We start from the raw sequence: 19,063 nt of genomic DNA, 5'->3' as shown, positions 1-19,063 counted from the left end.
AGTTCGCACATTTGAGAGATGCTGTTCAAACTGTACATGGATTCCTCGACTTTTGCAACTCTGTCTAGCTGACTACTTATATACACTCTAAACGACTTGCTTGCCCAGAATCAAATCCCTCCAACAAATGAAACCCAGGCTTACTCGTCAAGAACGTGCAGGTACTTGCGCTCCTCCTTCTTCTCCTTCTCTGTTGCAGGGGGCAGGTCGTAGAAGTTGGCACTGCGGAAACCTTGCTATAAGGAAGTCAATACACGTTACTCTGATAGAGAAAATCACGGGCGTCCTTACCAGGTAATGGTATGTGAACTTGCTAATGTCACCGGGCTCGATGCCGAGGTCCTTGAATGTCTTGGCGGTCTCGTCAATCTCCTGGTCAATGAATTCACGCTCAACTTCGTCGGCAGACATGGTGTGCCACCAGAGGTACTTGTTCAGGAGACCGGCGATAGGCTTGAGGACAGCCTTCGGGAGGTTGATGTGGCGGCGCTTCTTGAAAATCTCACGGTCGGCAAACTCGGCAATCTCGGCCATCGAGTATTCCTTGGGGCCGTAAAGCTCGTAGGTCTGACCTGCTGTGCTGTCGTCGTAGAGCATGACCTCGAGAGCCTGGCCAACGTCGATGGACTACAATTGTTAGGTCTTACGCAAGGTAGGCATCATTACGGAGAGCTTACGTGGACGGGCCTGAATCTCTCTTGCATGTTGTTGGCAGTGAAGAGGTTCATGACGTTAGCGAGCTTCAGAAGGAGGTTGTCTTCGAAACCGAAGACGGGCGCCGGCCGCACAATGGTGGTCTCGGGGTAGATGCTGCGAGCGACTTGCTCGCCACGAGCCTTGGTGCGGAAGAACTCAGATGTTGACTCGAGGTTGGCGTTGTAACTGGAGACGTGGATAAAGCGATCGACATCGTACTTGGCAACAGCCTCAGCTATCCGCTCAGTTCCCTCGACATGGACATCCTCGAGGGAGTAGTTCCTAGGCGTTTTCTTAGCCATCGATCTTCAAATGCCCCTCGCTTCATAGACCTACTTGGTGGGGTAGTCACGGCCGACCAGGTTGTAGACAACATCGGAATGTCTGACGCTCTCTTCGATCGATTGGGTGTTGTAGAGGTCGTACTCCTATAGCCATTTCATTAGTCTTCCTAGACTTCAGTCCGCCGCATCGGAAGGGAGACCGTACAAGGAAGACGACTCGGCCAAGGTCACCAGAGACCTTCAAGTGGCGCTTGGCCATCTCCTCACGGAAAGGGACGATAACGGTGCATCCTTGGCGAGCTATTGGAATCGATCAGTATTGCAGTAAAAGTTCGTCGAATGTGTATCGTCGTACCAAGCCTGTTCACGATGTATCGTCCAACCTGTCCCGTTGCGCCGAAAACCGTCGCAGTGTGTCCTGTAATTCAACCTTAGACAAACGTCCCGTAATCAATTCGTTCGATCGGTTCATACCACCAAGAGAGTGTCTGTATTCAGAATCGAGTCAGCAACGTCCTATAGAAACGCAATTGATTGGCATGCCTACCTTCCGCCCTGGGTTCGCAGGATGGGTTTGCCTGTACGGGTGATGGCAATATCGGAGATGGGCCTGCTTCTCAAGGCATTGTGCGCGACCTTCTGGGTCGACCGCACGGCGGTTTGAAAGGAGGCCATTTTCGGATATCGAGGCTGCAACAAATAAGTGCGGTGGCCCCTCAATTGACTCGCAACTGAACACTTCTTGACCGGCCGAAAGCTCCAAAGTCGCGAGCTTCATCCAGAATCCCGGACGGAAGGTGAGCGGGTCACGTGGAAGCAGGTGCACGGCCCATTTCATGGTCATAGGATCGGAAAAACAACCATTGGTCGTCCTATCCGGAAGTGGGTTCTGTCCAGAAGCATCCGAATCGGTGCTGCGCTACGTACTTCTGTACCTTAGCTGACTGACCAGGCTGCTAGCTAGCCGCGTTATGTGCATCGCCCCTCCGGAGCTGCTACTAGCAACTGCTGCTGCTTGCATTCATCAACACCATTCACACAACTACCAGACGAACTCCCCGGCATTTTCCACGACGAAAGTCCGCCCCTGAGCCTCAATCCCTCTGCCCCTGAAGCTGTAATCTGAGGAAAGAACTGTCATCTGGTCTTTCTTCAACGATTCTGTCGTCATCCTCAACCCCTCCGAAGCTCACACACCCACCGACCGAGACCTCCCACCAAGATGAGCGCCGACGCAATTCCCGACTTCCTGGCGGAGCAGCGCGACGAGGCCCCCGAGGAACTTCAGCACCTCGTTCTGGAGTTCGAAAACTACTGGGAGAGGAAACTCTGGCACCAGCTCATCGATGCCCTCGGCCAGTTCTTCAGTCACCCGGGCAGCAAGCCCCAGCGACTCTCCTTCTACAAGGTCTTCATTCTCAAGTTTGCGGATAAGATCAACCAGCTTAAGCTTGTCGACTTGGCATTGAAGGCTGCCACCGAATGCTCTGGTAAGGCTTAGCCACACAGGAGTTAGGAGAGGGCATGAAACTGACGGGGTCGTTATAGATGATGAGGAGCGCCTCACATTCCTCCAAGGAGTCGCGAAGAAGGTAGACAACGAGAACTCACAGGATGCTTTGGTATACGCTTCCGTCGCTGTTGCCAGAGTAAAGCTGGATCTGGAGGATATGGATGGCGCCCGCAAGGACCTCGACACAGCCGAGAGAATACTGGACAGCTTCGACTCCGTCGAGACGATTGTCCACGCAGCGTTCTATGATGCGAATGCCAACTACTACCAGGTAAGCACTTCGCCCACCTTCCCCAAGCAAGTACAGGACATTTGCTGATGTGGTTTCCAAATTCAGCGCAAGATGGAATTCGCAGCCTACTACCGCAACGCCCTTCTCTACCTCGCCTGCATCGACATCAACTCCCTCACACCCCAGGAGCGACACAGGAGAGCGCTGCACCTCAGCATCGCCGCATTAGTCTCCGACACCATCTACAACTTTGGTGAGCTGCTGTTGCACCCCGTCCTCGACGCCCTCAAAGGCACACAGGACGAGTGGTTCCGCGACCTCCTCTTCGCCTTCAACCGCGGCGATCTACAGGGCTTCGAGGCTCTCTCGGCCCGCATGCGGGCCAAGCCGTTGCTCGCCGAGAACGCCGGCCACCTCCGCCAGAAGATCTACCTCGCGTCCCTCACCGAGGCCGTCTTCCGCCGGCCGCCCCACGACCGTGCCATGTCCTTCGCCGATATCGCTCAGGAGACTAAGGTTCGTCCCAACGAGATCGAGCACCTCATCATGAAGGCCCTCAGCCTGGGTCTGCTGCGCGGCAACATTGACCAGGTCGACGAGGTGGCGCACATCACTTGGGTCCAGCCCAAGGTGCTTGATATGAAGCAAATTGGCAACATGCGCCAGCGGCTGCTCGACTGGGACTCGCAAGTCAACCAGCTTGGTAACTGGATCGAGACCGCCGGCGGCGACGTGTGGGCAGCTTAGTGGACAGCAGAGGATACCAGGGTTATGGGCGGAAAGGAAAAACTATGCCTGTAATAAAGGTCTACGGTGGCGGACGGGGAGACCAGTGTACACCACTAGACTTAGAAGAGGAATGGAATTTGGCCTCCAAAAAAGGGCCGTAATGATTTTGATGACAATGCTATTGCCCCTTTTCCCGATGCGATAATTCTAAAAGCTCAAAACGTTTTTGGTAATTGTCGTTCCTTAAGCTCCGCCAGGAATGATGCTGTCATACAGACTACGTGACCAACACTATTAGTATCTTATTTGTCTTTATATTCTACCTTTGCTGGCTGCTCGGGCGGTTCTCGATATCGTTTATACAGTATTAATACACAGTATCAGTGAAAACTCTCACTGTCTCAATAGACTATCTATTAGTATCTTATATCATGCACTCTTTGACTTGGCTGTAGGTTGTCCCAGCACAATGACGGATCCCATGAGCCATGCAGGCCACCACACGCCCCAGATAATGACAGGTGTATACATGCCCCAGACATCCCAACCAAAAGCCGCTTCCTTGAGGACCTCGCCGATACTGATACCAAAGTACGACGAGACAGAGTACAGCGCCGCCGTCGGGGAGGCGAATTGGAGAAAAGCTGCGCAGGCCCAGCGAACGGCCGCGTGGTTTGGCCACGGCCGCATGAAGGACAGCGGGCTGGCCATGACACCAACGAGGAAGGCGAGAGAGAAGTTGAGGGTCGCCAGAGCTGAGAGAAACATGCCGAGCAGGAGGAGGGAGAAGGACTTGATCAGCTGGTATTGCTGGACCGTAGGGTTGTACGTGGATTTCAGGAGCGAGGAGATGAAGAAGGGCAGGGCACAGTTGGCGAGGGCGAATGCTGTGTATGCGCTAGCGAGCATCTGTGGGATTGTAAAGTGAGCATTTGAATCTTGGTTGAGCCGAGAATGGGAAGGAGAGCTTACGTTTGCAGGCATATGATTGAAGATGTACAATGGCACGACACCGAGAAATTGACAGACGGCAACGAGACCCAGAGGAAGAAACAGATCGCGTTCAACGGCGGGAACAGAAGGTGACGACGTGTTCGTTTCCTTTGCGGTTTCGAGTACCTCCATAGACGCAGTGCCCTCCTTCTCGGATTTTACCACCGAGTTGGGCGCAGCTGACGGCTGATCCTGGTGGCCACTCTTCACCCAGAGGGAGATCGCAGTTATGGTAAAGCTGGCGGCTAGGATCATGGCACTTGGCAGGTACGTGCCAATGCTCACAAACCTCTCCTTCTGCATGAGTAGGTAGAAGAAGAAGCTCTGGTGGAGGTGCTCAAGCAGGTTGTTCAAGCTGCGGAAAGTTCCTTCGACAAGGCGGCCCATTCCCATTTCATCATGCCACCCTTCACCGAATGGTTGCAAAGTTACGGCATCCACGTGGTAAGGGATGAAGCTGCTATGCGGACCAGAGGCGTGGCCGAGCCCCTGGTTCAACATGCCACGAAGCATCGTGAGGAGTCGGTCCCGGTACTTGTCGGAGTGCGACCACATCTCCTGAATGGCAGTTCCCATGCCCATCTGTCCACCTGCGATATTAACGACGGAGTTGATGAGATCCAGGTTGGGGAGCTGGCCGTTGATGCCGTCGTAGATGATATGGATGGACTCGAAACGGTCTTCCTGCGGATAGTCGATGGCGATGGCGCCCTGCAAAGCGCCAGACTTGAGTGGAAGCGAGTTCACCCTGGAAGAGTCGTGCGAGTCGTGGTATGCGTCGACCCATGCCTGAGTGCCCGTTCTACTGTCAGGAGGAATGACGAGGATGATATCTTTGGACCAGAGTGACCACCGCTTGAAGTACCTCGCCAGTGTCAGCGCCAGTGGCAGACCGTTCTGGTTGAACTTGTCGTCGACCGTTTTCCAGGCTGCGATGAGCACAATAGCCTCCGTGGCATCGCCGCGAGGAGCTTGAAGAATGGCGTAGATATTCTCTCCGGTGTATACGTCGCCGGCGGATTCGTATGTGTAGTTTTGGCGGCCGACCTTCAGACCAACGCTCTTGAGGATGCCCTCGAGCTTATCATTGATTCTGTCATGTTTCAGTGGTTAGCCCAAATCGTAAAGCAGCCGTAAGGATGCAATTGCGGTGCACCATACTCGTAATTTGACTTGTCCCTGACCGAGTTGACCTCATGCTTATACGCCCTCAGCACATGCTGATCACTTCCACCGAAATACGTGTGCACTTGACCCGGAAGCAGCGCATTCTCGGAAATGTAGGTTCGTCGTGAATAGTCGTTTAAAGGCAAGAGAAATAGCCATGCGATCCCACCAAGAATGCATGCGAGCGAGATGTAGGGCGGGAGCTTGAGGATGCGCGGATCGCGACGCAACGACAGTGCCGAAGCTGGACAGATGCGATGTCAAGTCAGCTATAACCGGGGTAAGAGTAGAGGGGGATCAAGGGGTTCTCTTGTTTGTTCTTACAGATGAGTCGCGACATAACGGAGGCTGTTGTTCTGCAGCTTCCGAGAGCTGCGCAATCGCACAATTAGTTCGTCTTTGCTGTGCGGTGACTTTCCGAAAGGACAACCGTCATCTTTCAAGATGGGTTGTAAGGGCGTCCCGGGGATGGAGGCGGAGCTGTGTTGGAGGTACAAGTGACAGGAGTGCCCATATATTCATTTATCCGGGCGCGTCCCCTCGCGTTCCATCCCCGAGTTTAGTTCAAGCTTCGGGCGACTCTGCCCGCCAAGTGCTACTCGACTTTTTAGTGGATTCGGTACTACGGAGGCACTAATCCCCGTCTTTTGTGAGCGGTGAAGCAACTTTTTTGCGGCTCACCACCAGAATTCTGCCCCGCCATCACCATCTCGAGTCTCAATTTTGGGATTCTGCCACCCTCTCCAATCGATTCCTGACGCAACTGCGACACCTACGGTCCTTAAGCGCTTTCTCTCGTCGTACTCGGCGAACCAGAAGAATGGGCGTCACCAACAAGAAAACTTTGACCAAGACACGAAGGAAGACAAGGTAAGGGATTTTACAGGAGCAGACCGAAGAAAAACTAAGTCGTCTTTCGGTTCCTAACAAAGCATACTATAGGGATGTCGACCAGATCAAGGCCGATCTGCGCTCGCCGCGCCATCTCCAACGTTTCACGGGATCAAAAGCAAAGGAGGATCTTCCAGGACTGGGTCAGCATTATTGCATCGAATGCGCCAAGTGGTTCGAGACCGAAGTCAGCCTCGTAGGCCACCGTAAGGGAAAGCCTCACAAGCGCAGGTTCGTCTTCTCCTACTACACTTCCATGCCTCCGCTTGGCCTATATGTGCTCTCGTCTGTTGCGGCCCCGCTAACCTAGTCATTTCCAGGGTCAAGCAGTTGAAAGAGGAACCGTATACCCAGAAAGAGGCAGAGGCCGTCGTCGGCATTCGAACAGACGACAAAGGTCCCAACAAGGGAGGACCTGAGAAGGCCCTCGACCAGGAGATCGAGATGGAGACCTGAGATGCGCTTGCCTCCTGCCCACAAGTCTACCGTGGCTCAAGAGTAGACGCTAGATGATACCCTTTCACGACATAATGTACTGGAATTGCCATCCCCCCTTTCTCTTGACTGCACCCTGAAGGGCCGTGCTCGGGAAATTGAGATCCAGCTTGCGATGGCTCGGGGCTCAAGGCAAACAGGCGGCGGCGATGATGCCATCAGTGAGGTTCTACAGCGGGCATCTGTTGTAGCACTTTCACCGGATGCCACGGCCGCGTGGTCTGACGATCCCGGTACCCCGGCCTCTCGTTGTCTCGGAGCCTCCGCGGCCTCCCGCGCGACCACGCGTTGTGCCTCCACGTGTAGAAGGTGCCGGCACACGGGAACCTCTAGTAGCTGTGCTGGGGGTCTTGTATTTCGGGGTTGGCTTGGAGGAGGCGGGCGGGTTTTCAACGAACGAAACGTCAGTGGTCCTGTAAGTGATTAGCAGGATGCTTGCGAAGCCTCCAACGGAGGAATCTAGGGTATGGATCAGTACATAAAAGTCGTCTCGCCATCAAAATCAGTGCTAGGCTTTTCAAACGCGCGAGGAATGCCTGTGAATGTGCATGTTAGAAATACCGCCAAGGTTATACCAGAGATTGTGTTGGGGCTCGTACCTGATCCTGCGGCTGCGTTCATCTCTTCCTGCAGCTTCGCCCTCTTGAAGGACTCGGGAACAGGGCCCTAGAGAGGATAACGAGGTAAGATCAGCATTGGCAAGTGCGTCAAAAGATAGCTGATGGAACAATCGCACCTCTTGGAAATCGACGCAAAAGGCATTCATGTTCAGGCCGTACATGAAACTCGCAAAAGATTCGCTGAAGCGCGCCAGACTCTCGTGCATCAGCTGGAAGTGCATCATATTGGCCTCAAGGTCGGCCATGGCATCCGAGAGCTCAGCAAAGGCGGGCTCAAAGGTGTTGAGGGGAAACGACTCGCCGCCGCCGTGAACACTATCTCTGGCGGACTCGCGAAAGGAGGATCGCGAAGAAGGGCGCAGAGGCGTGGTCGGGCGCATGGGGGTTGTCGGACGGGAGTTGCGCGTGCGCGAGCCGGACCGCTTCTCGTGGGCGTTGTAATCTGCCATGATGGGCAGTGGAAGTGGAATTGAGATGTACTGTGTGCAATACTTTGCGTTGGGAACTCGGCGAGAGAGACGTCGTCAGATTCTTTGGTGTCGATGGCAGCTGTCGGTGTAACGCGGGGTGTCGAAGTACCTTAGTTGTGGGGTAAGCTGTGGTTGCTGGTTGATGGAAGTTCAAGTGAAAGTCAACATCAACAAACCCGACGGCTTTGGTGGCCCGACGTCAGGTACAAGGCACCTCAAGGCTGGAGTCCCGGACTGTGTATCGTTTTTTTATTTTCCTGGCGGGGTTCAATCTTCCCAGGCCCCACACTCAGCGCAAACCAAAACTGCATTTCAGCACGTGTACGGAGTAGTGGCTTCAAGAAATCGCCCGTCATCTCTAAAAGACCCCGGCAGACAGCTGGTCATCAGGCGGGATGACGCAAATTTGGGTTTCCTCAGGCCCATCCCAGGTACTCCTTATTGAAGCTTGGGCAGGCTTTTGTCCTGGAGTCAAGCTACCTACGTTCCATGTTCACCCAAGGTATCGAGCGCGTCTCGCGTGACTCGGCCCCGAAGTTCCATTAAGGTAAGGTACCGCCCACGGGGCACCTCGCCTCGCGTTCGCTCAACCAGGGAGGGGACACGCACAGGTAAGGTAGAGTAGGTAGGAGGTACCTGGCGTCCCTGCCTCATCGCGTCCGACGGGAGGTCGCGTGGCCATTTCTGATGATTTTGGTGGACCTGTTGTAATGAGGAAGGTACGGATTCAGATACCAATACTCGCACCCGCACTTCCCCTGCGACCCTGAGGCATCTTACGGATTCGAATACGGCGTATTTTATTGTGCTCGTTTACGGTTTACGATTTACGGTTCACCACACTTCAGCGCCCATGTTCACCATTTTGCAAACCTGAACAACCAAAATCGATCACCACGTTCCATTTCACCATTTCACTGCACTGCAAAAGGTTGCACGCATCAAGCCCCCCGCTCTCAACGACATCCCACCTCAATCTACCCATACCTTACCCCTCCTGGTCGGTGTCGGTCTCCTTGCTGGGTCCGCAAAGCTGTTCCTCTCCCACCACACCACAGCACCACAATAGCTCGCCAACTCCAAGGTACATTGGGCAAATCCACAGCTGACACCCAAGTACTACAACAAAAGAGACCAACTAAGGCACCTAAGGTCCAACGGTACTCTTGGAATCTGTGCCAGTCCGGATCGCTCGGAAATTGAGCTACATCTGCGTCCACCAGTGACCAAGCTACCAACTCCGTGAAGTTTGAGCAGCTAAGGGGTACCAAGTACAGCGCTCGACCCTCGCAACATTGCGCTTACCTATTGTCGCTGAGGTGTCGTCGTCCTCCTCCTCCTTGTCCGCCGCGTCTAAGCCTCCCTCAATCCCCGTCGCCCCCGACTTTCCTCTTTGCTCAAAGCTCCGTCCGCAACGCTGCCCCTCCGTCGCACATTCACTGCCCACGTAATAGACCCGGTCTCACTGCGTTATCCATCAACCTCTCTGTACCCGTACCTGGCTTCGACAGTCCTCTCGACTTTGCTCTTCTCGTCTTTCTGCATTGTTACTCCTTGGCCGCCAACCGCATAGACGCCAGTCCCTGAACTCTCCATCAGCCGCGTAACCAAAGTAGGTACCTACCCTAGTCTTTCCCCAATCCTCACAACCCCTCCATACCTTAACTCCCCTCCGGCGCATGTCAGCCACCCAGTCTGTCCCTCCCTCCCGTCACTTCAACCTCCGGCGCAAGCCATAATCCGGCCATCCGCGCATCACTCGGCTTGATTCTTTTTACCTTGCCAAATTTCCTCTCCAACCCGCCGCCATTTGCCAATGCACTACACTGTGGGATGACCCTGCTGACCCCGTCTCAGCACCACCAATATAGTCTGAAGCATTGACTGACGTCGTCGACTGATGCCGGTCTGTTTGAAACCACAAACCTCGGCTTTGCCTCGAATTTTCACGTTTTCGCAAAGCTCCCTCCAGTACGCTTCGGGGACTCGCCTTGCACAATTGCCATTGACTTCGCGGTTTGGACGGCAGCTCCTAGTCAGACCCTGTGTTCGGAAATACAACTGCCCCTCCAAGCCCTCAAATTACAGACGATTCCAACCACTCGGATCACCACAGTCACCGGGCCTCCCCAACCTCAAGAAACCCCGTGTTCTCCTCGAGTCACGGGTTGACATCGTCCTCTGCTCCATCGCCGTTGCTCTTGCGTGCGCATACGGCCTGTTTTATCAGCAAATCACCGGTTCCAAATCTGACCCTCAACCAGACAACGAATTCGCAGAATCTCATCCATTAGAAGTCATGGCGACGGACATTCCCGCTGGGAGACCGGGTAACCTCACGCCGGAGCAGGAGGAAAAGTTGCGCCAGCTGTGGCATCTCATTCTGTCCTTGGGCGAGGAGACCAGCACCGCCGCTGCAGACAGCGCATCTGCTAGCATAGCCCCAAGCGAAACATCGGCTGCCGGAAAAGGCGACAAGCCCAAGAAGAAGCGCACTTCATTGTTTGGCCGCAAGGATAAGAAAGAGGGCGCCGCGACATCGACAGCCATTCCAGCTGGTATCAAGGAGGATGGCGAGGACAAATACGGTCAAACGCAACAGTTCAAGGAGGCTTTGGCCAACCAGAGTCCCGAAGCTTTGCGCGCTACGATATGGTCGATGGTCAAGCATGACCATCCCGATGCCCTTGCCCTGCGATTCCTGAGGGCGCGAAAGTGGGACGTTGAGAAGGCTTTCGTTATGATGATCTCCACGATGCACTGGAGATTGACGGAGATGAAGGTTGACGACGAAATCATGAAGAGTGGTGAGGCTGGTGCGCTCGAAGCTGCGCAAAATTCCGAACCCAAGATTAAGCAGTTGGGAGAGGACTTTATGGCCCAGGCTCGTTCAGGCAAGACTTTCATCCATGGCCTTGATAAGGGAGGACGCCCGATCTGCCAGGTCAGAGTGCGCATGCACAGACAGGGGGAGCAATGCGAGGAGAGTCTGGAGAAGTATACTGTCTTCTTGATTGAGACAGCTCGTATGGTTCTGGCTCCTCCCGTCGATACTGCTGTAAGTTTATCCGTGTTTTGGCGGCCTGACTTGTGCTAATCGGACAAAGACAATCGTTTTCGATATGACCGGCTTTTCACTGGCAAACATGGTTAGTCACCCCCATACAGCGCGACTTGATGGGATATTTCCTGACCCTTGCTCTAGGATTACACCCCTGTGAAGTTCATGATCAAATGCTTCGAGGCAAACTACCCCGAATCTCTCGGTGCTGTTCTGGTGCACAAGGCCCCGTGGGTCTTCCAAGGTTTGTTTCCCCCATGATTGGTCTTAAGTAACACAACTAAAGGATGACCAGGTATCTGGAAGATTATCAAGGGTTGGCTGGACCCGGTCGTAGCTGCCAAGGTCCACTTCACCAACAATGTCAAGGAAATGTCAGAGTTCATTGAGCCAAGCCACATTCTCAAAGAGCTTGACGGCCAGGAAGACTGGGACTACAAGTACGTGGAGCCAGTCGCTGGAGAGAATGATAAGATGAAGGATACGGCAACCAGAGACGCGTTGCTTTCTGGAAGGGAAGAACTGGTCCACGAGTACGAGGAGACAACCCTCCAGTGGATCAAAGAGGCCGGGACAGACAAGGAGGCAGCCATCAAGGCACAGCGGGAGGAACTTGCCCGCAAACTCAGGGATGACTACTGGAAGCTCGACCCTTACCTCCGAGCAAAGTGCGTCCTGGATCGGACTGGCGTTATCCAGGATGGTGGCAAGATCGACATGTACTCCAAGGGGGCGCCTGCTCCCGCCACTCCCGCTCCCGCTGCAGCAGCTCCTACGCCGGCTTCCGCACCCGCACCCGCGCCGACGAACGGAGCTCCCGCGGTCGAGACATCGGCCGATGATGTAGACTAGAGACCGTCACAGCCGGCATTAGATTCACGAAGGACGTACACACAGGTTATGAGAATTGGTCGGGGGGATAAAAGAGGTTGAAAGAGCCAGGGACGTTGAATTGCGGGGAATTGATATCCCTGCTATTGAGTTGGGGGCGGGGGTGTTGATAATACCAAAACTGGCTTCTCTACATCTTGGACTTGATATCCTCAAAGAGGGCCTTGAGCTTGTCCATATCGGTCGCCTGCTGGGGCCAACCCACGCCGAGACCCTCAGTCTCATTTGGCTTGGGAATCTCCAACTGGTGTCAGTACGAGAATTGCAGGCGGTGGTGAGAAGTGTTACCATGTGGAAGTGAACCTGTGATAATTAGCTATGATGAATGGCAAGGTGGATGAATAAAGGGGGAACACTCACGTGGTCGACCATTTGGTGAGCGATGCGGCCGTTGTTCTGGAGGATGTTGTAATCGGTGGCACCGGTCGCGGCGACAAGCTTCTTCACAACAGGCTGCAATAACGCAAGGGGTCAGAATGAACACACAAGGGGGCGCGAGAGAGGCTGGTGGAAGGCCTACGAGGAGTTCGCTGAGCTGATCGTCGGGGATATCAGCCAACTTGGCGCCGTGGTGCTTGGGGATGACAAGCTGCGGAGACAATGTAAGTGGATATTTCACAGGATGATTATTACATGGGTGAGTTCTTACAGCATGGCCGCGGCTGAGGGGGTTGATGTCGAGGAACGCGAGTGTCTTTTCGCTCTCAAAGAGCTTAAAGCAGGGAATTTCGCCTGAAGGGGGGCAAAATGTCAGTTGATTCTGCGGTAGCGGGGGTTCGGAGATGTCTTGGGGTTGGAATCAGATGAGGAGCGGGAATGGGGACGAACCCTTGATGATCTTGCAGAAGATGCACGAAGCCAGGCTGGACGTCATGATGAGGGGATGTTGAGTCTTGCTTTCGTATTCGAGAATTGAAATGGTCTAGACAAAGTTGAGAAATCACCGTATCAATTGCGAGAGGGAAAGGTGAGTGAGGATGATGAAGTTGAGCAAATGAAAGGACGGGATTGAAGAGATGCGGAGGGCATATGCAGTGAGGTGGGCGGGGATACGGAAGCTGAGGAAGCTTGTATGGGGTGGTTCGGGGATTGCTACGACCGGGAGATAGTGTGGAAGGTACTTGGAGAGCAAATTGCCTCCAAAAAGTCGGAGTGGGACCTCCTATCGAACTCACCTCTTGCCTTTTACCAGATGTGACCGTTGGATGGCCCAACAGACTCCATTCCACCAATCTTTGGCACAACCTCATCTGGAGTACCCAGGTTCGAAATTTTGTTTTTTGAGTTCTGAATGTCTTGCTCGACAGGATCCAGTTGTCGCTTTTTCTCTGCGACGGATATTGCAGCTTGCAGTGCCTTTTTTGTCATGCTACAATTGAATTGCGCATCAACCTGTCAAGTCGCGCGCGAGGTCTTGAGGGTTAGAAGACAGCGCCCGACCAACACAGCGAGCGCAGCGCACGGCGTGGAGTTGCTGAAGGAGCTGCTGGGCTACTGCCGGGCTGCTGCACGGGTGACCTACCTGGCGCATCTGGAGACCTGATCCCTGGCACCATCGTCGTCATACCCCTCCTTCTGCTGCGCAAACGCCAGGTCCTTTTTTTCCTACCCAAGCCGACGTAACCCCACCTTGGAGTGACTGAACAGCCCTGGCCGAGTCTTTTGCTCGGCACCTGGAAGCAAGGCAGCCAGCCAACATAAGGCGGGCAGTCGGACCAGAACGCCGTTGCTCTTCCTGGAGTGACATTCTTGTTGCAGTAACCTTCTTGTGATACCCAGCCCGTCCCGCGTCCTCATTGATTCCCGCCTTACAAGCTTCGTCAGGCTACCTTACAAACTATACCTTGAGCACATCGATCGCACCTGTTGCGCCAGCCCGTGTATCTCTATTACAACAGCACCTACGAAGGAAGCCCCGTTTTACGAGAAGAGGGCAGGTCATTCTATCGAAGCAACCATCTGCAAACGCACCCATCACCTGAAGCAAACACCATGACCCGATACAAAAGCACCCCTCTCTACGGCGGCGCTCTAGTCAGCGACTTGCCCGACAAGTTCGCCGACGTCAGGTTGGTCCCCTCCCTATCTCACGTCCCTCGCCTTCCTCTTGTCACTCTCTTTCAAGCTCCCAGTCACCCGCCATACCCTATACATATATGCAGTAGACTAACAACCCCTTTCCAAAATCCACAGCAAACTCCGCGAGGTACCCGACAACCAAGAAGTCTGGATCGACTCGGACGGTTTCACGAGCATCATCTTCGACATCACGGAGCGCGTCGGCCCCGCGGGCTCGAGTCCCGAGATCGACGGCCGCGCCCTGACGACGCACCTCGAGGAGCTCGTCGGCGAGGACGTCGACACCGTCAAGGTCTGGAACACGACCGAGACCTCCTTCTCGCGCCTCAGCTCCGACATTCCCGCCTACACCCTCATCGCGACGCAGACCCCGCACGCGAGCAAGTCGTCCCGTTCGTCGTCGTCGTCGGCGCCCGATTTCACGGCCATCATTCTAACCCTCGTACGCCTTGAGAAGGAGTCGACGGATATCTTGGTCACGATTAACGTGCCGCATATCAAGGGCGAGTACGACGAGGCCGATGTCGATTTGGAGCTCGGCAAGCAGGGAAAGCTGATTGGCGACGCTGTTGAGTATGCTGCGCGTATTTGGGAGACGTTCAAGGTGAAGGACTGGTCTTTGTTCCAGGAGGTTTGAGAGGCAGAAAGAGAGAAGGAGTGAAAAGAGATTCGATGAGATAAGATGGAAGACGGAATATGGATATCCCCAAAGTGGAAGACGGATCGAAGATGTGAATGGCGAGGAGGTGCACACCGCATGAAAAAGCAGTTGACAGATTTGGGTAGTTTCCTTCCACCGTCGGGTTACGTGAACACGGCGGGAAGGACAGGCGGCGAAATTTGACGATGAAACGAAATGAAAGCCACGCCATCTCTTGGGTTCTTTAGGTGTCACTAGTTGAGTTGTTCTATGCTGAGAATTATGATGTCAAGAAAACAATATCAGATTTGTGAATGTATATATCTATGAACTCTCACTATGTTATGATCTTTTGGGCCACTGCCTCTGTGGATGTAAACAAATGTTGGATAACGAGAGAATTATTTTTTGATGACTTGTTGCTAAGCTACGTGTACACATATTACGACAGCTAGGTCGACTAGCTACAACTATCGTACTGGTCCCTGGTATATCGACGGAGCTACACGAGCACAACAAGTCGAACAGTGATCACCATTTCGTGCAAGATTACTTCCACCATACTAGATGATAGTTGTCACCTTCGTTTCGGATAATTCAGTCCGCCTTACGTTGACAGAGACGTTCGAAACCCAGCATTTGAGTTGTATCTTGTTCAGCAAGGGGGAAAATAACGAAGTCGTCTTATAGACCTTGGCAACGATTATCTTGCCCATGATGGAGCCGGTGCGTGATACCAGAAATGTGAAAAGTTCTTAGAGAACTACCGAAAATCGCCGTAGATGGAAGTTCAACTTGAAAACCTGTAGCCTTACTTGACTGGCAAAATTGACGTAACCTGAACTCTGGGCAAACAACCCCGTTGATTAGAAGTCACCTTGCGGTTGGGACTTCGCCAAAGTCGATTGGGACAAGTTCATCATGATTAATGACACCATTGACGTTGCGTAAATATCGTCGTAGCGCTCTTGTGTATATAGATAGAGCAACACGAGAGGTGATGGTCTAGTTCGAAACCTCCTACATTCAATAATGTGTAGAACACTACATGATCATCCGCTTTACGGTCATCCTCCCCTCTATGGTCGTCTACTTCCCGGCCACATGCACCGCTTGGGAACTTTTCTGGGCCGCTCTTTGAGGCTCTCTCCAATCTCCTTGCAAATAGGGCATTTGGCCAGTGGGAGTATATATACTCTATTGGATTGAAGTCTAGTTCATAGATTCTTCCCTCCTCGGCAGTTATGTGGTCACCAGCGACCGCAAGTTGGTGCTGAACTTGCGGGTGCCAGCTGCGTAGGTCATCTGCTCAATGTGAGCTCATCCCAAGGTAAGTAGCCTTGTCACGCTCCACCTGGGCGGTCTCGTACTTCGTCTATGCTAGCTACTACGCCCAAAGTATGTTCCTTGTACTATACCTAGAGAGTATTTGCCATCGGCGAAAGAAAAACATTGACGGTAGTTGCGGCAGAGATAACGAAAAGGAAGGTGTCGAGCAGGGAATTCGTATATCAAGCCGCTTGAGCAACTGTGTAGCATATCAGATACACATCAGTAAGCTGGTCCTAAAAAGTATCCATGTGCTTGCTTCCCTGTCACTCGATGAACTCAGACGGGTTCCCCTTTATTGATGATGACATTGTCAATGCTTATGATGATGGTGTTCTGCGCCACTGGATAAGAATTGGAAAAACCATGAGATTTGGTGATCAATCACGAAGCAATGGGCGATAAACTCTGTCGACTCTGCCTGATTCCAAAGCCAATTCCTCATGTCCTCCTACAACGTCAAATCTACCAGCTGAGAGCCAACCTTGTTCACATCCGCCTCCGAATCGGGGGTTGCCCGGGCACTGCCACCTCGCTTTGCCCACCGTTCTGCAATGATCTTCATTACCTCCTTCTGCTGGCTACCAGGGTGCTCCTTCTTCACCACTTTCATCTGCTCCTTGAAGAACTGCTGATACTCGGACGGCTTCCCGGCGGCTCTTGGTGTCGGTTTCGTCTGCTTCAACTGCGCCTTGCAGGAGCCACACCGATGGCGTTCGGGGTTGATGCTCTTGGAGTGGCGCTTGTACTCGAGCCCGCATTCGGTGCATTCCCACATGTACTTGAAATCGATCTCGTACGAGTGCTTCGTCGTCACCTCGATGCCACGATCCCCGAACCGCTGTGAGCACTTGACCGCCCAGATCTTGAATTCTTTGCCGTGCGGGTTACCAGTGATGCCGTTGACCATGAAGTTGGCCAGATGGCAAAACTCGTGTGCGACGACGTTGAGGAGACGATTTTCGTCATCAATCACCTTCTCCGCGAGCTCAATGGAAGCATGATGCTTGTGCGTGACCGATTTCTCTGACCCGTCGGCGTTCTTGGTACGGACGGTTTCGCGCCTCCAGTTCGCTCTTCCCGCTGTGGTGTTGAGTTTGGCCGACCACTGGATCTTGACTCCTCCTGTAGACTCGGCTAGGGACTGCAGTTTGCCCTGGGTGATGGTATCGTCAAGTTCTTGGAGGAATGTCTGGGCGATGTCGTGTTTTCTCTGCTCGAACGCCTTCTTGCTTTCTTTCCGGTTGGCCGTATTTGTCTTCTGTTCTTTCGCTTTTTTGGGACTTTTCGCCGGACTCCTTTGGGCCGGAGGCAATGTTAGTTTCTTGGGCGAGTGCTCCTCGTTCCACTCATCCACGAACTCCTGACTCCAGAACATATCCATACCAGGCCCATGGGGTGTCTTTGGAATACCTGGGAGCTTCTTAGGGGATATCAGTGATTTGGTGGATGGCCTTGGCGGTGTCAATGGAGGAGTTTTTGGCGGAGCATCATCTTTTCTAGCCCTGCCTTGCTTCTTTGGTGGCTCGGCTGTGCTGCATTTTCATGTTAGCAAGGCAACAATGCCACTTACGAAGTGGCTCTTACATATCTAGCCGACGAAGAGCATCTGCCATATCGTCAGTGAGGTCAACGATCGCTGATTGTAGCCGTGTCGTTTTCCTCCCGGGCACACTTCCGGTGCTTCGTTCCTTCGCTTTGGTGGTCTTTTGAGGTCTGCTAGGCCTGGAGTCTGGGAAGTCGATTTCTGGTGCAGGTTTTGTGACTGGCTGACGCTCCTTCTGTCTCGGCGCGGTTGTCTCCTGACTGCGACCCGATACTGGACCACGAGCTCTCGAAGCCGTAGAGTCGTGCCCAAAGAGTGTCGGAGTCCCATCGTCCTCGAACTCTGATGCAGAATCACCAAAGAATTCAGAAATGTCGGCCTCGGTAATTTCAGTTTGCTCGTTGGTGCTGCCGTCTGATTCATCGTCTGACTTTGATGATAGGTTCCCCGTCGGCGTCACGTCTCGGCTTCTGACGCGCAGCTCCCTCACTCCTACACGAGGCACCTCCTTGGATTTGATAGGAATATCGAATAGATTCTGTCCCTCATTTCTCGAAAAAGTTCCGAATGGCCTCAATAAGGCGTTGTCTACCCTTGCACCAAGCTTCCGGCGTCGCACAGTCGGCGGCGCAGCCTTGACCGTTGATTTCCCGGCATCCAAATCTTTCGAGCTTGATGCATTCCACTGAAGAGCTTCTTCTTCGAGCTGTCTCGAGGGTGAAGCATCGTCGTCGCTATCAGTGCTATTGGTCGTTGTTTGAGCAGGTGCTTTGGTAGGTCGGCGGAATTGTTTACTCCTCTGCAGGACGGCATCTAGGTCGGGGAATTCGTCCTCACTAGACGAGGCAAAGTCGACATATCCAGTCATGGTGTCGGTACGATTGCCGATTGTAGCTGTAAGTCAGATCCTCTCTCCAATTCCGGTACTTTGAGCTTGGGTGTGGCTTGACATTGCACGAAAGTGTTGCAGAGCCGTCTTGTAAGGTAGATCGGTGCATGTCTCTTCGTTGCGAGGGGCAACCGCCTGCTGGAAGTGGAATGGTCATTCTGGAAGATTGCCCAACCAGGCTGGTGGAAGGCCACACAGCACGTGACTTACGAGCGAAGGCATACAGACACGTGATAGCACTGCATAATGAGTACTGTTTAAATACCTATCGGGTAGAAGGTATGGCAAAGCATGAATCGGGATTCGAGTAAGCTTTGGCTGGGACTTAAGAATCACTGACACTGAAGCTGTGCCTCGAATTTCACGTCTTCTGAAGGTCTCCAAGCGCAAAGCCTCCCGTTAGAGCATCAACTGTCAGGACTCTAAAGTCTGGAGAAGCAAGGAGCTTTCAGATCACGGTTCGGACCAAGAATGGCGGCCGTTCGAGAGGCTAGTCCTGGGAGTGGCAGGCCCCAGGTACCCCTGCAAAGCTGAAGCT

General features: G+C 53.4%; 9 protein-coding genes across 9 annotated transcripts; 4 read left to right on the top strand and 5 right to left on the bottom strand.

Annotated features, from left to right (window-relative positions):
* Nucleotides 1-140: 140 nt before the first annotated feature.
* Nucleotides 141-1,655, bottom strand: CPAR01_16125 (NADH-ubiquinone oxidoreductase 40 kDa subunit; the record flags this gene model as incomplete). Its single annotated transcript, XM_060500370.1, has 8 exons — nucleotides 141-236; nucleotides 292-627; nucleotides 678-978; nucleotides 1,033-1,124; nucleotides 1,186-1,280; nucleotides 1,336-1,398; nucleotides 1,455-1,468; nucleotides 1,528-1,655. The coding sequence occupies 8 exons, from the start codon at nucleotides 1,653-1,655 to the stop codon at nucleotides 141-143; spliced, it is 1,125 nt and encodes a 374-aa protein (XP_060340851.1).
* Nucleotides 1,656-2,202: 547 nt separating this feature from the next.
* Nucleotides 2,203-3,472, top strand: CPAR01_16124 (PCI domain-containing protein; the record flags this gene model as incomplete). Its single annotated transcript, XM_060500369.1, has 3 exons — nucleotides 2,203-2,470; nucleotides 2,529-2,764; nucleotides 2,831-3,472. The coding sequence occupies 3 exons, from the start codon at nucleotides 2,203-2,205 to the stop codon at nucleotides 3,470-3,472; spliced, it is 1,146 nt and encodes a 381-aa protein (XP_060340850.1).
* A 411-nt stretch (nucleotides 3,473-3,883) lies between these two features.
* On the bottom strand, nucleotides 3,884-5,954 carry CPAR01_16123 (uncharacterized protein; the record flags this gene model as incomplete). The annotated part of the gene is made up of 4 exons (XM_060500368.1): nucleotides 3,884-4,363; nucleotides 4,427-5,540; nucleotides 5,609-5,858; nucleotides 5,939-5,954. The coding sequence occupies 4 exons, from the start codon at nucleotides 5,952-5,954 to the stop codon at nucleotides 3,884-3,886; spliced, it is 1,860 nt and encodes a 619-aa protein (XP_060340849.1).
* Nucleotides 5,955-6,434: 480 nt separating this feature from the next.
* On the top strand, nucleotides 6,435-6,961 carry CPAR01_16122 (zinc finger protein; the record flags this gene model as incomplete). Its single annotated transcript, XM_060500367.1, has 3 exons — nucleotides 6,435-6,484; nucleotides 6,557-6,736; nucleotides 6,826-6,961. 3 exons carry the CDS (start codon nucleotides 6,435-6,437, stop codon nucleotides 6,959-6,961), a joined length of 366 nt encoding a protein of 121 aa, XP_060340848.1.
* Nucleotides 6,962-7,196: 235 nt separating this feature from the next.
* On the bottom strand, nucleotides 7,197-8,069 carry CPAR01_16121 (DASH complex subunit Dam1; the record flags this gene model as incomplete). The annotated part of the gene is made up of 4 exons (XM_060500366.1): nucleotides 7,197-7,413; nucleotides 7,479-7,536; nucleotides 7,600-7,666; nucleotides 7,737-8,069. The coding sequence occupies 4 exons, from the start codon at nucleotides 8,067-8,069 to the stop codon at nucleotides 7,197-7,199; spliced, it is 675 nt and encodes a 224-aa protein (XP_060340847.1).
* A 1,921-nt stretch (nucleotides 8,070-9,990) lies between these two features.
* CPAR01_16120 (CRAL/TRIO domain-containing protein) lies at nucleotides 9,991-12,003 on the top strand (the record flags this gene model as incomplete). Its single annotated transcript, XM_060500365.1, has 4 exons — nucleotides 9,991-11,148; nucleotides 11,198-11,239; nucleotides 11,296-11,395; nucleotides 11,447-12,003. 4 exons carry the CDS (start codon nucleotides 9,991-9,993, stop codon nucleotides 12,001-12,003), a joined length of 1,857 nt encoding a protein of 618 aa, XP_060340846.1.
* Nucleotides 12,004-12,172: 169 nt separating this feature from the next.
* On the bottom strand, nucleotides 12,173-12,916 carry CPAR01_16119 (HIT domain-containing protein; the record flags this gene model as incomplete). Its single annotated transcript, XM_060500364.1, has 6 exons — nucleotides 12,173-12,286; nucleotides 12,331-12,345; nucleotides 12,403-12,495; nucleotides 12,563-12,631; nucleotides 12,692-12,774; nucleotides 12,871-12,916. 6 exons carry the CDS (start codon nucleotides 12,914-12,916, stop codon nucleotides 12,173-12,175), a joined length of 420 nt encoding a protein of 139 aa, XP_060340845.1.
* A 1,118-nt stretch (nucleotides 12,917-14,034) lies between these two features.
* Nucleotides 14,035-14,758, top strand: CPAR01_16118 (ran-interacting Mog1 protein; the record flags this gene model as incomplete). Its single annotated transcript, XM_060500363.1, has 2 exons — nucleotides 14,035-14,111; nucleotides 14,236-14,758. 2 exons carry the CDS (start codon nucleotides 14,035-14,037, stop codon nucleotides 14,756-14,758), a joined length of 600 nt encoding a protein of 199 aa, XP_060340844.1.
* Nucleotides 14,759-16,541: 1,783 nt separating this feature from the next.
* Nucleotides 16,542-18,504, bottom strand: CPAR01_16117 (uncharacterized protein; the record flags this gene model as incomplete). Its single annotated transcript, XM_060500362.1, has 2 exons — nucleotides 16,542-17,625; nucleotides 17,678-18,504. The coding sequence occupies 2 exons, from the start codon at nucleotides 18,502-18,504 to the stop codon at nucleotides 16,542-16,544; spliced, it is 1,911 nt and encodes a 636-aa protein (XP_060340843.1).
* Nucleotides 18,505-19,063: the final 559 nt, after the last annotated feature.

Source organism: Colletotrichum paranaense (assembly GCF_030867605.1).
Source record: "Colletotrichum paranaense strain IMI 384185 chromosome Unknown Scaffold_23.1, whole genome shotgun sequence".
NCBI lineage: Eukaryota > Fungi > Ascomycota > Sordariomycetes > Glomerellales > Glomerellaceae > Colletotrichum > Colletotrichum paranaense.
Note: the sequence above shows the minus strand (reverse complement) of the source record. Positions and strands in the feature narration are given on the sequence as shown.